This window comes from Ailuropoda melanoleuca, chromosome 1, assembly GCF_002007445.2.
Source record: "Ailuropoda melanoleuca isolate Jingjing chromosome 1, ASM200744v2, whole genome shotgun sequence".
NCBI lineage: Eukaryota > Metazoa > Chordata > Mammalia > Carnivora > Ursidae > Ailuropoda > Ailuropoda melanoleuca.
This window is the reverse complement of record NC_048218.1, coordinates 142,077,054-142,090,800: the sequence shown is the minus strand read 5'-3', so window position 1 is coordinate 142,090,800 and position 13,747 is coordinate 142,077,054. Positions and strand designations below refer to the sequence as shown.

General features: G+C 37.6%; 1 protein-coding gene across 5 annotated transcripts in view; it reads right to left on the bottom strand.

Moving 5' to 3' along the window:
- The window catches only part of AKAP9 (A-kinase anchoring protein 9), a 188,307-nt gene that overhangs the window by 6,293 nt on the left and 168,267 nt on the right, over positions 1-13,747 (bottom strand). For all 5 annotated transcript variants that reach the window (XM_034667617.1, XM_034667627.1, XM_034667622.1 and 2 more), the window contains 10 exons: positions 11,532-11,751; positions 10,637-10,787; positions 8,794-9,462; positions 8,163-8,371; positions 7,749-7,854; positions 6,096-6,278; positions 4,718-4,918; positions 3,591-3,823; positions 1,360-1,445; positions 29-158 (listed from right to left, as the gene is read on the bottom strand). In XM_034667617.1, coding sequence (XP_034523508.1) covers positions 29-158; positions 1,360-1,445; positions 3,591-3,823; positions 4,718-4,918; positions 6,096-6,278; positions 7,749-7,854; positions 8,163-8,371; positions 8,794-9,462; positions 10,637-10,787; positions 11,532-11,751 — 2,188 coding nt within the window. The remainder of the gene's footprint in view (positions 1-28; positions 159-1,359; positions 1,446-3,590; positions 3,824-4,717; positions 4,919-6,095; positions 6,279-7,748; positions 7,855-8,162; positions 8,372-8,793; positions 9,463-10,636; positions 10,788-11,531; positions 11,752-13,747) is intronic.

Sequence of the window (13,747 nt, the reverse complement as noted above, 5' to 3'; positions counted from 1 at the left end):
ACTCTAGGCGTGTTTATAAAATTCTTACCTATTTTGAAAAGGTACAGGAGACCTAGGATAGTCCAGCTCTGATCTTGAGCGATATGTAGTGTGTCTCGGTTCCCCATACAGCTCCAGCCCACCAGAAGAATGATAAAACAGGTCAGTCTTTTCAGCACCTGAAGTAATCCAAAATATACCATATCGTAAAAGAAAAAAATATCGAGCCCTTGAAAAATTTCTACAAAACAGAGAAGAGCTCAAAAGACTACTATACAACACTATCTCCTATTCATAGTCATCTTCAATTATTCTTCCTAAAGAAGAGAAAAAACAGAACTGTTATTTTGTTTCCCTTTGAATATAAGTATTTCTGATAAACTGGAACTATACCTCAAAGAAAATAAACTACTTAATTGGACTATTTTCTTTTTTAAAAGACTTCTTTTTAGTTAGAAGTGAGGTGAGGGGTGTCTGAGTGTGTGTGGTTTGTGGAAAAAGATGATGTGGATAAAAAAATATTCTATCACACCATTCTCCTGACTTTTATTAGAAAAAACTTGAAATCAAGATTTGCTAACCTACAACACAGAACTCATTACAGTGCAAATTTCAGCTGTTTCTGTGTAAGGATGGGTATTTCAAGGCACTTTCCTTTGGGTACCAAATACATTTCCTCTTTCTCTGCTTATTTACTGGTAGAATATGTAAAGGTGGTTTGATACCAATACATAGCTGCATTAATACAGTTATGCTGTGTGTCTGAAACTCTGTATACTCCCCAGCTTCTGAGCTCATCTGTATGCCTAAAATATTGAAGTTCGTACGTTTGTTTCCACGTTTAGCTGTAGAGAGAAGGAATTTTAACTGTTACCATTATACACAAGCTATTTGTAAACTCAGAAACCTGAATACTGCTAAATTGTGAAAACTTGAAACCGTAACTTCCATATGACTAATAGCAATCCTATCTGGAATCAGAGCCTTAAATGCAGTTGTAAGGGGAGTGCACTCTAGAGCCAGACTGCCTGGGTTCAATGCTGGCTCTGCCACTTCCTACTGGGTAATCTGGGACAAACAATAAATGCTTTCCATGACTCATTTTTTTTTTCTATAAAGTGAGAATAACAGTAGCTGTACTTACATCATGGGATTGGGAGAATATATGAGAATACATGGACAAAGCAGGGCCTAGTGCAGACTAAGTGGCCCATAAAAATCGGCTCTCATTACTCTTTAAAACAGCAAGGTCCCCAGCTCTGTTGGTTACAGGGCTCTAGTCTTTGGACAACAGGTTCCAGAACATATTATCTGGAAGGTATTACACATACACTAATATGAAGAGAATGATAAACACAAGAAATCCTATTTTGACTTCACCTGGATTCAGTCCAAAGCCATCCCTGTTAATATTGATGGAACCAGAACTTGTGACTCGTTGCCACCGTCGAACCAAAAATTTCATTCTAAAAAAGATGCCAAGAAAAAGTTTCACAGCACATCTATAATGGAAAGAGTAAAAATATACATTTCCCACAAAAATAAAGTTACACATTTGAATATGAACACAGAACAAATTTCAACACAGTCACATGACTGCCTAATCTAAAATTATGCAAATGTCTCCTGGTTTGTGGCAAAATAAACTGGAACAGAAAACAGACTGGGTTCCCAAGAGGCACCAGAAGTCTTGTCTGTTGCCAGCACCAGGTTCTGACTTTAGAGGTTTAGGACTCAGAGAGATGAAGAGCAAAAGCAGAAAAGAGAAAAGTGGATGGGCAAAGAAAACACGAGAAATAATGAAAAGAGAAAAGAATGGGGCACCTGGGTGGCTCAGTTGGTTGAGCGTTTGCCTTCCGTTCAGGTCATGATCCCTGGGTTCTGGGACTGGGCCCCGAGTCGGACTCCCCGCTGCTTCTCCCTCTCCCTGCCCCCTGCCTCCTGCTCATGCTCTCACTCTCTCTCTAATAAATAAATAAAATCTTAAAAAAAAAAAAAAAAAAAAGAAAGGAGAAAATGGAGACTACAAGGCAAATGAGATAGAACAGGAATAAAAAGACCCTTACCCTGGCAGTGAGCTGGGAAAGCTGGGCAGGAGTGAGGCCATGGGATTGGGGGTTAAAAACAATGAGGCTTTAAAAGGAAGGGGGGTGGCAGTGCAGCAGACCAGCTGTAGTGAGGTGCTGTCTGCCCTACCCCGGCCCGAGGAACTTTCTAAACATCAATTTTGATTTCTTAATTCCAATCAGTTGCAAAGCTCAGTTTTAGGAGGGTGAAAATACAACGAACATGTAAGAGGACAAGAAAAAGAGGCAGTTAGAATGAAGTCCTTCAGTGGCGACTGGCTTTCATGGAGCCTTCCCAAATTCTTCCAATAAAAATTAAAAAGTAACTCCTGTGACCTGTCATTTAGTGTCTTCTAAGGTATGAGCATACTGTTCTTCCCCAGTAGGAAGTGAGCTGCCTTTAGGGATTTAGGCAAGGTTTATATTTTTTTCTTTATCAGTGCATCTCCCAGCACTTAACCCTGTACAGAGTGTACAAGGTGGTAAAAGGAATGGACGATGAAGAGGGAGAAGCTGGGACCACCTGCCAACAGTGTGGAACAGCAGAGGCAAGGAGGGTCTTAGACCATTAGTAAGATAAAATGTGAGCTTCCTTTACAGAGCCCACATGGATGAGACTTGGGAACCCTGGCTGATTGTCCTAGCTCTATCAGTACTGGCTTTGCAACATTTCCATGCCTCAGTCTCCTCATCTGTGAGATGGTATTCTGAACTAGGTGATCTCAGACAGCTTCTAGTTAAAAACTTCTGTTGTATTTTTCAAAGAAAGATAGGTCAAGGAAAAAGGACAAAACCCTCTGAAGATGTATCAGATGTGACCTGATAGGAAGAATTTTAAAAACTAAAAATTCTTTCAAGACCATCTGGTTCCTACATAAATAAAAGGGAGGGGAAGCATGGAGAAGACTAGGGGTCTGGGTATAGATCACTCAGATGAGAGGACTGCAGGAGGCCAGGCCCTCAAGGGAGTTTGAGTCCTGGCTCCATTTCAACCACAGACAGAATGAGTACCAGAGTTCCTAGCTTGGAACTACTAGACAAAGAGGGACAAAAGCACTAGCACGGTCCAATGCCCCAAAGGCTAATCCTGGGTTCAAATGCAGAGTGAGGCCAGGGCTTTGGGTTAACTGAACCCCAAGAGTGGGTAATTTTAGCAATGAAGAAAATGAATGTGTAGCCTTAAGTAATTTTTTAAAAACATTTTTTTCCCTTTCGTGATCCCTTTTATTTAAACGTCTGAGCTAGTTTATGGGCTTATTCAGAGTTAAAAAAATAAAACAAACAAACAAAAAAACAATCCAGATTAGATGTGCCAGCTCTGAATTACCAGCTGCCTGCATCTGGGAAGCCCTTTGCACAGAATCTCCATGGTACAGCATAAAGTATCCCGGCTAAAAGGATGAAAGAAAGAAGCCCACATGTTTTAGTGATGGCAAATGTCTCATACTGTATGAGTGCAAAGCACAATAGGCAGAGAAAAGAGAGGATTAAAAATCTAAATCCTTTTAGAGTCTACTAAAATGCATTTTCTTTCCAACACTTTACCTTGAAATTGCCATGGAGACTCTAACGGCTGACCGAAACCTGGTGAAGCCCTTTGGACGGTTGGTGATCACCTCGAGGTCTGTGAAGGCCGGCTGCCCCCCCATCCGGGCAAGCAGAGCCAGTGTGGCATCTTCGCATTCCTGGAACCCACCCAGTAATAGCAGCAGGTATTTCTTCTGATAAATGAGAGCTTTCCGAAAACTTTCTGCCCTCAGGTATTTACCATAAATTCTCTACGTTAAAAAAAGGGAAGAACAAAAAGACATTATTGAGAAGCTATTCAAATTGTTGTCTAGGGGAAGATAACCTAGATTTTATTTTAAAAATGCAGTAGTAGCAGAATGGCAGATATACCCTACTACTGTTTTCTACCTGATCAGCAAAGTTGAAGGTAAAGATAATCAACCTTAAATTTTACACTTCTGCCTCTTTTTAGTCAGTGGAATGTAAATATAAACCTTATACTTAGGTTTCTGGTTTATTTTGGATTTTAGCTCCTATTCATCATATTTACTGCAAATATTTTTGTCATTCCATTATTATCTCAGTTTTTCTTAGCTGCATGGAGCTACTTTTATTATTAGGTTCACTAATCTATTTAACGTTTTTTTATTAACATTTTCAATGTTAATCTTCTCTGTCCTTTAAGAGCCATAATTTATGTTCACTCCACAGTTAAAAAAATATTCCAAACATTTTTCTTTCTTTTTATTTTGGATTTTATGTTAACAGATTGAAAGTAGTTTTATTACAATATTCATTAGAGTCAGTAGAGAGGCTTTTCAGAGGGTTTACCATCTCACAGAGCATGGTGATGCTCTGATATTGAAGCAGTAGAGCTTTTGTTGGCAGTGGAAAAGAGAACTTTCGATTATCTGTTAGGGATGAGATGGGGGGAAGTGGGGCCATGAGCTCATGGTGCTGCCATGGGGGCATGCCTTGCCACTAAAGTTTTGTGACCAGCTAAAGACCTGCATTCATGACACATACTGAATAGTGAGACCTAGAGACAGCCTAAGTGCCACCTAAATTTCTTTACTCTGTTCAGTTAAGGTTAGTGAGAGATAAAACAAGGCAAAAGCAGAGGACCCACTTTGGTACATGTTTCAATGGAACATGTCTCCTACCTTTATAGCAGCATGTTCAGAATCAGGGCTCAGATTCTGAAGTAAAGCTTCATTTCTTAGTTCAGCTTTCAGTTTGTACACTTCAGCTTCTGCCCTTTTCAAGGATTTTTGAAGAGTCAACTTTTCTCTGTTCCAGACTTCTTTTTCAGAAGCAATGATGGCTTCAATGTTGGCACCACCACTGAATGAAAACCTAGAAGACTGCAGAAACCAGAGCCTACTTACATGATTTTTAGGAATAAGTCTCTGAAAAAAATCTAAATTAAACACATTAAAGGTACCCCTATGGGAACCTCAGCTTTCCAATCTCAGACAGGAGGAGTTCAAAGCCAATCTCAACTGACAGTAAAGAATATACACTAATTTTAAGTATATGGTCCTTTGCTTAGTAGATTAATTTTAAAACTAAAAATCCCTGTGGGAGCCTAGCCCCAAGGAAAGTGTTTAGATTTTGCAGAACTTTGAAATAAAAAAGTCTACAGCCTTAATAAATGGACCATCTGGGTTCATATGTAGAGCGTAGGCCTGAAACAGCATACTGGGAAGTGGGGAAAAAACCACCTGGCATGTCCATAGGGAAGTGGATCACTACAGAAGCTCTGTGGATGTGTTATCGTGTATTTGCAAAGCTGTCTCACTAGTCTTTCCTATATCATATTCCTATCTTTATGTTACAGAAGCTAGCAATTTATTTTGTAGTTTTCAACTGGAAAAAAATTTAAATAAACTGCCAGAGTGGTTTATTAAACCGAAATATAGAATTTAATGGCATCTTTCACTTGAATCACAAACTAATAACTGATAACTGATGAGAACATTCAGAATTTACATTTGAACATTTCTTTACATGGTTCCACTGGTGGTCCATAGGGAGCAAAGTATCTGGGTTTGGTTAAGATAAGCATTTCTTGGGCGCCTGGGTGGCTCAGTTGGTTAAGCGACAGCCTTCGACTCAGGTCATGAGCCTGGAGTCCCAGGATCAAGTCCCGCATTGGGCTTCCTGCTCAGCAGAGTCTGCTTCTCCCTCTGACCGCCCCCAGTCTCATGCTGTCTCTCTCTCAAAGAAATAAATTAAAAAATCTTAAAAAAATAAAACAAGATAAGCAGTTCTTGGTTTGACTACAGACTTCAGTTTTCTCATGTATAAGGCTGAATGTGGATTAAAGACTCTGAAAGAATAGAACCCAGGATATGAACCAGAGAAGGCTCCCAATAAATAATATCTATTATTATTATCACTGTCACCTCTATAACATTTTCCAATGATCTTACTAAGAATCAGATATATAATATTTTTACATTAGGGTTAAGAAGTGAAAATAGAAGATATTGTAATTCTGCAATATTTCTAATGTGGCCATGCTAAAATGAGACGTACATAATCTCTGCCAACTCCTGTCTGTCGATACCACCTGATCTGTTCTTCTAGCTTCATGACCGTATTTCTCAAGTCATTCTTTTCTTCTGTCAGTTGGCTGATATGTCCTGTCAGCTCAGCATTTTGTCTCAGCAGTCTTTCAGTCAATGAGCCACAAGAAGTACCTGGGGACACTAAGCTAGGCTAGAAAAATAAAATGGCATTAAGGTCATGGAAGCACAAACGTTTAAGAACAATGCACATAAATGTGAACGGGCACTGAGAATGACAGATTTCATGAAGAAGTGGTGCTTGAGCTGAGTCTTAAATAACTAGGAAGAATTTCACAGGTAGGAAAGAAAATAGAGAAGGGCATACTAAGCAGAAGGAATAGCATGTGTAAAGGCACAAGGGTTTTGTTTGAGAGTGTGTTGCTTTTAGGGAGGTACAAGTGGCTTGGTAAGGCTAGAGTAAAGGCTGCCTTCACTTTACAAATAATAGACCTAAGTGTAGGCGGCGGAGAGCCATAAATGGCTCTGAGACAAGAGTGGGCCACAAACAAAATTTATGTGTTAGAAAAATTCCTTTGGTAGCAGTGTGCAAAGTACAGTAAATTAGGGAAGACAGATCTTGGTGTCAGGTGGACACATCAGGAAGTCATTACAACAGTTCAGGTGAGAAATACTAGAAGCCTGAATAAAGGCAATGACTAGGGGCACATGGGATAGATATTTAGGAGGTAAAAGCACAGGCCTTAGTCACTGCTACGATACACAAGTGAGAGTGAAGGGAAGTGGTCTATGGTGACTTTCAACTTTCCAAACTGGGTGGTATCAGGACTAGAAACGTGGGTTAGGGACAGAAGAAAAGAAAGATGATGCTCAGCTTGGAACGTGCCTGTGAGGTTCCTAAGGGATCACTATGGGGTCCATTTCTCCAAGGAAAGAGTTCCTATAACTAATGGAAAAGATAAACCTGGACCAGAGGATAGAGGTACAGACTAGAACCACAAGCCACTAGAAGATAATGTCCATAAGGGTGAGGTTTTTATCAGATTTGTTCATTGTAGCTCAGGACCCAGGATAGTACCTGGCACCTAACAAATGCCTGACTTAAGTATTTGTTCAATAAATAAGTCTCCTGAGAACTCAGGCTGTGGGAATGAATGAGATTTCATAGAGGAAATATGGATGAGGACAGGAGGAAGAGGAATTCATGAAGGTGACTGATGAAAGAAATGGAATAAATAAGAGAATGTTGTCACTTTTGTGAAAAAAAAAGAGAGGGTTTTTAAGATGGGGGAGGTCAAAAGTGTCAAATGCTATAAAGAAGTCAATAAAGACAGGGAATGAAAAGATTGATTCATCAGATTAGTCAACTGTGAAGACACTGGTGGCATTCTGTGGATGGTTTTGAGAGTGGTGAGGGTAGAAGCCAGACTATTCTTGCAAGAAACTTGGTTATCATAATATAGTAAAATGTCACTATAATTATTCATTAATGATAATGAAAGTTAATTTCCCCCAAATTTTCACTATCTTCTATTAGGGAAAAACAAATATTATTAATATTTAAAATAAATGAAAGATAAAATTAAAACTCTTTAGAAAATATGGTGCCAGTTTCAAATGATTCATATAGCTCATTAAATCTTTAAAGTTTTTAAAGTCTTACCTCTTCCCCTGGCTGGCCAGTTAATTTCTGTAGTTGTAAAATAATTCCATCAACATTTTCCTGAACCCAAATGAAATCTTCATCATCTGCTGTTTCAAACTGTAGTCTTCAAGAAAAAGACAAAGAGTCAAAATATACCTTTCTCAATTAGTGGTGCTGACTAGCACACACTTTACAGATTAGGTGACATCCGCATCACCTATCTTCTCCCTTACATTAAAGTGTTCTCTTTCCAGGGCTCAAGGTGAAGGTTTTCAGGTATATGAGTTTTCTTAAAGAATACCATGTCTTAACGTGAACATGCATTAACTTTAAAACTTCAATTCCCCACCCATGGCTAGCTAAAATTGAGGGGCAGGTTCTATCCAGCTTGTCTAAGAATGCCATTTCCAAAGTCAGGAGGAAAAATCTAACCTATTGGAGGCTTTCTGGGCCAGATGCTGTAGTTTTGAAGCCACCCGTTGAAGCTTTTGTCTGATGATTTCTAATTCATGATTACAGCCAGCTCCTCCTTCATTCATTTCAATCAGTTTAGGATAGCTTGATTCCTTTGTTTCTCCTTCCATTTTCTGTTGAAGAACCCAATTTCTAGTTCGATCACTGGTTAAACTCCATGTGGTTGGCTAGCAATTTTTGGCAGAAGAAGAAAAAGCAGTAGTTATAAATGAATAGCGAATCACATTTTTTCTCAAGGGAACACAACTATGGTTTATACTCCAAATAAATTTCTATGAATTTCCTTTTAAACCATTTGTTCGTAACTATTTTTATTTTTTTTTAAAGATTTATTTGAGAGAGAGAGAGAGATTGAGAGAGTAGGAGGGGCAGAGGGAGAAGCAGCCTCCCTGCTGAGCAAGGAGCCCGATGCGGAACTCGATCCCAGGACCTAGGATCATGACCTGAGCCAAAGGCAGATGCTTAACCAACTGAGCCACCCAGGCAGTCTGTTCATAACTATTTAAGTAATTTAGTCCAGTATCAAAATTATATGTTCAAAGGGCTGTAGTGTTCTTTTAAAAAATATTTTAAAACAGTGTCAATTTACCTCATTAAGATTCTGATAGAGAATTCTCCTACTTCCTCGTTTTTCTTCTCTTTCTAGTTCTTGCTTCTGGAATTCCTGCATAATTCCCTGCAGTCGCTTTCCTTCAAGGTCTAACTTATAAACTTGTTGCCTTTTCTCTTCCAGCTGGCGCTGAAGATCTTCCACTTTGGACTGGAGCTCATGCATTTTTTTCTGTCCCTCAGTGTTGGCCTCTTGTTCTGTCTGCAACGTCTTCCTGTGAACCTGCCTATCCTTCTCCATTTGCTGTCTTGTTTGCAAAGAATCCAGTTTATATTTCTCAGTCTCATTTAACAATTCTACTATGCGACTGTGTTTCTCCTCTAGCTGTTTCTGTAGCTCTTTAAGGAGGTCCTCAGAGGGTAGGGAGGGCCGAGGCTGCCCACTATCATCACTGCTCTGTAAGTGAGCATGCAATTCCCGCTCCCTATCTAGGGTACTACTCATTTCCCGTATTCGAACTTTCTCAGATTCAAGAAGTACTTGAAGCTCTAAGTTTCGACCTCGTTCTTCTGATAACTGGGCATCATGTAGCACTCTTTGTGATTCTATTTTCTCCTGTGATTCATTTAGTAATTGTTTCTGTTGTTCCAACAGTAGATTTAGCTGAATATTTCTTTGTTTCTGTCCCTCAAGTGAAAATTTCAAATCCTTGTAGGAGAAAGATGAATTTAAGAATTTGTTAATATTATTAAAAATTCTTTATAAGTACACTACAATTCTATTTTATTAATACTAAGTTGGTAGTATTTGATAACAGAATTGATTATCCAGTTTATTAACTTAAATTTTTAGTGGTTAGAGCATAAATATTTGGACAGCCAGATGATTCTCATCAAATATAAACAAAAGATAGATAAGCTAAATAATACTTTTCTCTTCAAACATTAATCACACCTACTCAAGGGATACGAAGCAGAGTATATTCCTTCTAGAAATAATGACCTTTAAAAATACAAATATTTCCAATATAATGTGACATAAATTCCTGAAAAGCCTCACGTTGTCCAATGTCACATACTAAAAATAATAGGGCTTATGGGGAAAGCAGGGTTAGTGACAAACTACACAAAACTTACATAAATTTGTAATGATAAAATATTGTAATCAGTACTCGAGGGGATATCATGTGCTTGCCAGGTAGATAGCTCACTATGCCTGGAGGCTACTAAGATGGACGTTCAAAACAAAAACAAAAACACAAAACCTAATAGGGAAGGGATGCCAGCTACTTAGTTTTTTAGCACAGAGCTAGTGAGGACCATGTGTGGATGGAACAAGAGCTCTGAGCCAGTGGGGCTACCATTAACGTGGGTACTGTGGGTGCAGTACAGCCTGCCCTGAGCTGTGAGCTGTGCAAGGCTGGGCTGTGCCTCTTTGGAAGACAGCCCAGAGTGAAGGGACTTATTTTCAATTTTTAAAAAATATAGCAGTGAGAGCTCCTGCTGCCAGAGAGGTGTCACAGTTCCACTTCCCTAGGAGAAAACAGGAACCGAAACTACTCTGCATGAAACTGAAATGGATGCCCTATTTATCAAATTGTATATGCACTAACTCAAATTCCCCAAACACACATTGTAGCAGAACAGTCTGTATGCACCCCTGGATGTAACAAAACAAAACTGCATCACACCATTAGCATTTCCTAGATAGATAATGTTTAGATAACATAATAGTATTTAGATAACATAATAGTATTCCATATACAGTGAACAACTCATAAACAGTCTAAGCCTGACATTTTAGAAAGAGAAAAGTCTTGAGACTCTCTCTCTTCTGTTGTTTTGGATTTTCCACAGTCACTTAAAGACAAAGGTAACAATACCTCAAGTTCTTCTTTATCCCGCTCTTCATTGCGTCCTAGTTTGGCTTTCTCTTTCTCCAAAGCCCACTGGAACTCTCTGGATTTTTTCTGTTCACTTGCTAATGTGTCATTAAGCAAATGTACTTCATCGGTTTTATCTTTAACTTCCAACCTAAATCAGAGACATCAAACTTTCATAAAATTACTTTGACCAAGTTTATATTGAGAGAAAGAGAGAGCTTCCACTGAAAAGTGGAGGCATATTATAAACTAGCTAATAGAAAATATAAACCATGTAAAGATTATAAAGATTTCGGACTATGGTTTATTTCAAATTAACTGTTTCTAGTAATGCAACTATTAACTACTATTTAGCACTGTAAACAATTTATTTTTACAAAATAACATTAATAAAAATTTTCCTTTGTCTTTTACTGAACATGGGGATCACCACTGTTCAAAATAAAGAATGTTCTTGTAATGTGTCCTTGGCAACCAGAATATCCCACTATTTACACCAACAATTTATCCTTTTCACAAGTATGATATTTTAAAATATTTTGTGTAATGTTTTAGAGGTTGGTGAACCACAAATTCTATTGAGATCATAAATATCACTTCAAATTACTTGGTAGTAAAATAGAAATCAGAATTACATATCTTGTATAACAATAAGTCTCCAATAGAACTGAGCCCACAGTAGAGAATATGCCAATACCTAATTATGAATTTATCATTTGGAAAAATTTGGAGTTTTTCCTTTCCACTATAGTTTTTCCTATAAATAACAAAATTTCAAGTTATTTATACATTATGTATAATGTTATGCTTTTGTAAGATCTGCACAGTGTCTGTGACAAATTACTCCACTTCCTTCACCGAAATAGGTTTATTTTAATAAGAAAGCCTGACATACCTGAAGGCCTCTAATTCCTTTAGGTGCTTATGTTGTGCCTTGAGTGTTGTTTCTAGTTCCAATTTAGTTTGTGCAAGTTCACTCTTCAGTTCAGCAACCACCATTTTCTCAGAACTCAGTTGTTCCTGAAGTTCTGCTGCTCTGTCCTTCACACTGCTGAGCTCCACTTGCATCTCCAGCATCTGAGACTGCTTCTGCTGCATATTATACTCCAAGAGTTCTAAACGGAAAATTATTAATACTTAAATTACAATCTTGAAACTCATATTTGGTTTATAAGTATTTTATTGATGAGAACTGATGTTTAATTTAGGAGATTACTGCAAAGCAAATGTGAAAAGATCGCAGTTCCAAAGTTGGCAATTTATTTAAATACGTATCATGAATTACTTTCCTCATAGTGCTAATGGTCAAGATTTCAGAATTATAATTACATAAGGATGATAATAGCTTAGCAGAATATATTAATCAATGAATGCAAGACATGAAATAAGAGAAATTCAGGTGTTCACAATTACTATACATAGAAGTGTATATCTGCTCAAGCAGAACTTCAATAGCTCACGCTAAAAAACGCCAATAGTTTTTGATAACCACACAAAGCACTTGCAGGAATTTGGCACGTAACCATGACTACAATGCTGAGCACGGCTTGCTGGTTTTGTTTAGCATCCCTTCGCAGATAGTCCCTGGGAACTTTACTGTCACAGAACCTTGGATCATGGTTTGTTCTTTAAACACCAACCAAACCACTGCAACAGGTGTGTTACAATGAAAACAAATAAAAATATTTAAATCCCTTATAAATGAAAAAAAAATGTTAGGAAATATGCATCAGAATCCTGCTTTTGCAAAAAACAAGCTTGTATACGTACACATTAATAAAGGTCTGCAGATAGATATATTTACTTGGGTGTTAATAGTTGTTATTTTATGATTCAGGAGATTCTAAGGGGGTAATTTTTACTCTATTCTTTTCTCCATTCTACCTTGAATGTATTTTCAATTTAAAAACTTTTATCAAAGTTCATCACTTTATATTACAATTCACTGATGTTAGGAGACAGGAATAACATTGGCTTTAGAAGACAATCATGTTAGGTTAAGCTTTTTTTTTTTTTTTTTAAAGATTTGTTTATTTATTTTAGAGAGAGAGAGACAGCACAAGCATGAGGGGCAGAGGGAGGAGAGAGAACCCCAAGCTGTCTGTGCGGACTCTATCTCGGGACCCTGAGATAATGACCTAAGACGAAACCAAGAGTTGGATGCACAACCCACTGCGCCACCAGGTGCCCGTTAGTTTAAGCTTTTAAAACTATTTCTTAGAAGAAGCTAAGGATCTACAAATATAAATATGTATCTATATATTTTCAATGGGGTTTTATTTAACTTAAATAATAACAAAGTAAAATAATACTAATCAATTCCCTAGAAATAATCTTCAATTAATCTTACATTTAAATATAAGATATATTTGTGATCTCATTACACCCATTTTCTCTGAGATATTTTAAGATAATATTTTTAGTTGTTCAATGACAAATGTGAGACTATGTGTAACTTTCAAAATTTGTAAAAGCATGTTTCTACCATTATATCACACAAACTGAAGACCAAAATGTCTCTTCACTAGATCTGATTTCTATCCACAGCTCAACTTACTATAATAGACATCCCTACCAAAAAATGGGGAAAATACATGAACGAGCATACCACAAAGGCAAAAATCCAGCTAGCCAATAATTATATGACAAAGAACGAAACCACCTCAGTAATTAGAGAAATTACTTTAAAATTACACAATTAAAACCACAATAACAATTCACTGCATATCCACCAGACTGGCAACAAAGGTATGACAATGTCAACTACTGACAAATAAGTGAAGCAACAGGACCCTCATACTCTGCTAAAAAGCATACAAATTGATAGGACCACTTCGGATTACAAAATAAATGTGAAATGATGTATTCTACGACTCAGCAATTCCACCCCTGGGGGTATATATACCCAGAAAACTCATGTATGTATGCAGCAGCAACATAGTATAACAATGTGCAGAACAGCACTGGTTGTAATAGCTACAAAACAGAAATAATCCCAATATTCAACCACAGAATGGATATATAAATTGTGGGAATTCTATAACAAAAGCAAATGAACTGGAGATAAATGCAGTACCTTAGAAAAATATTATAGAGAGGTAAAAGAAGCAA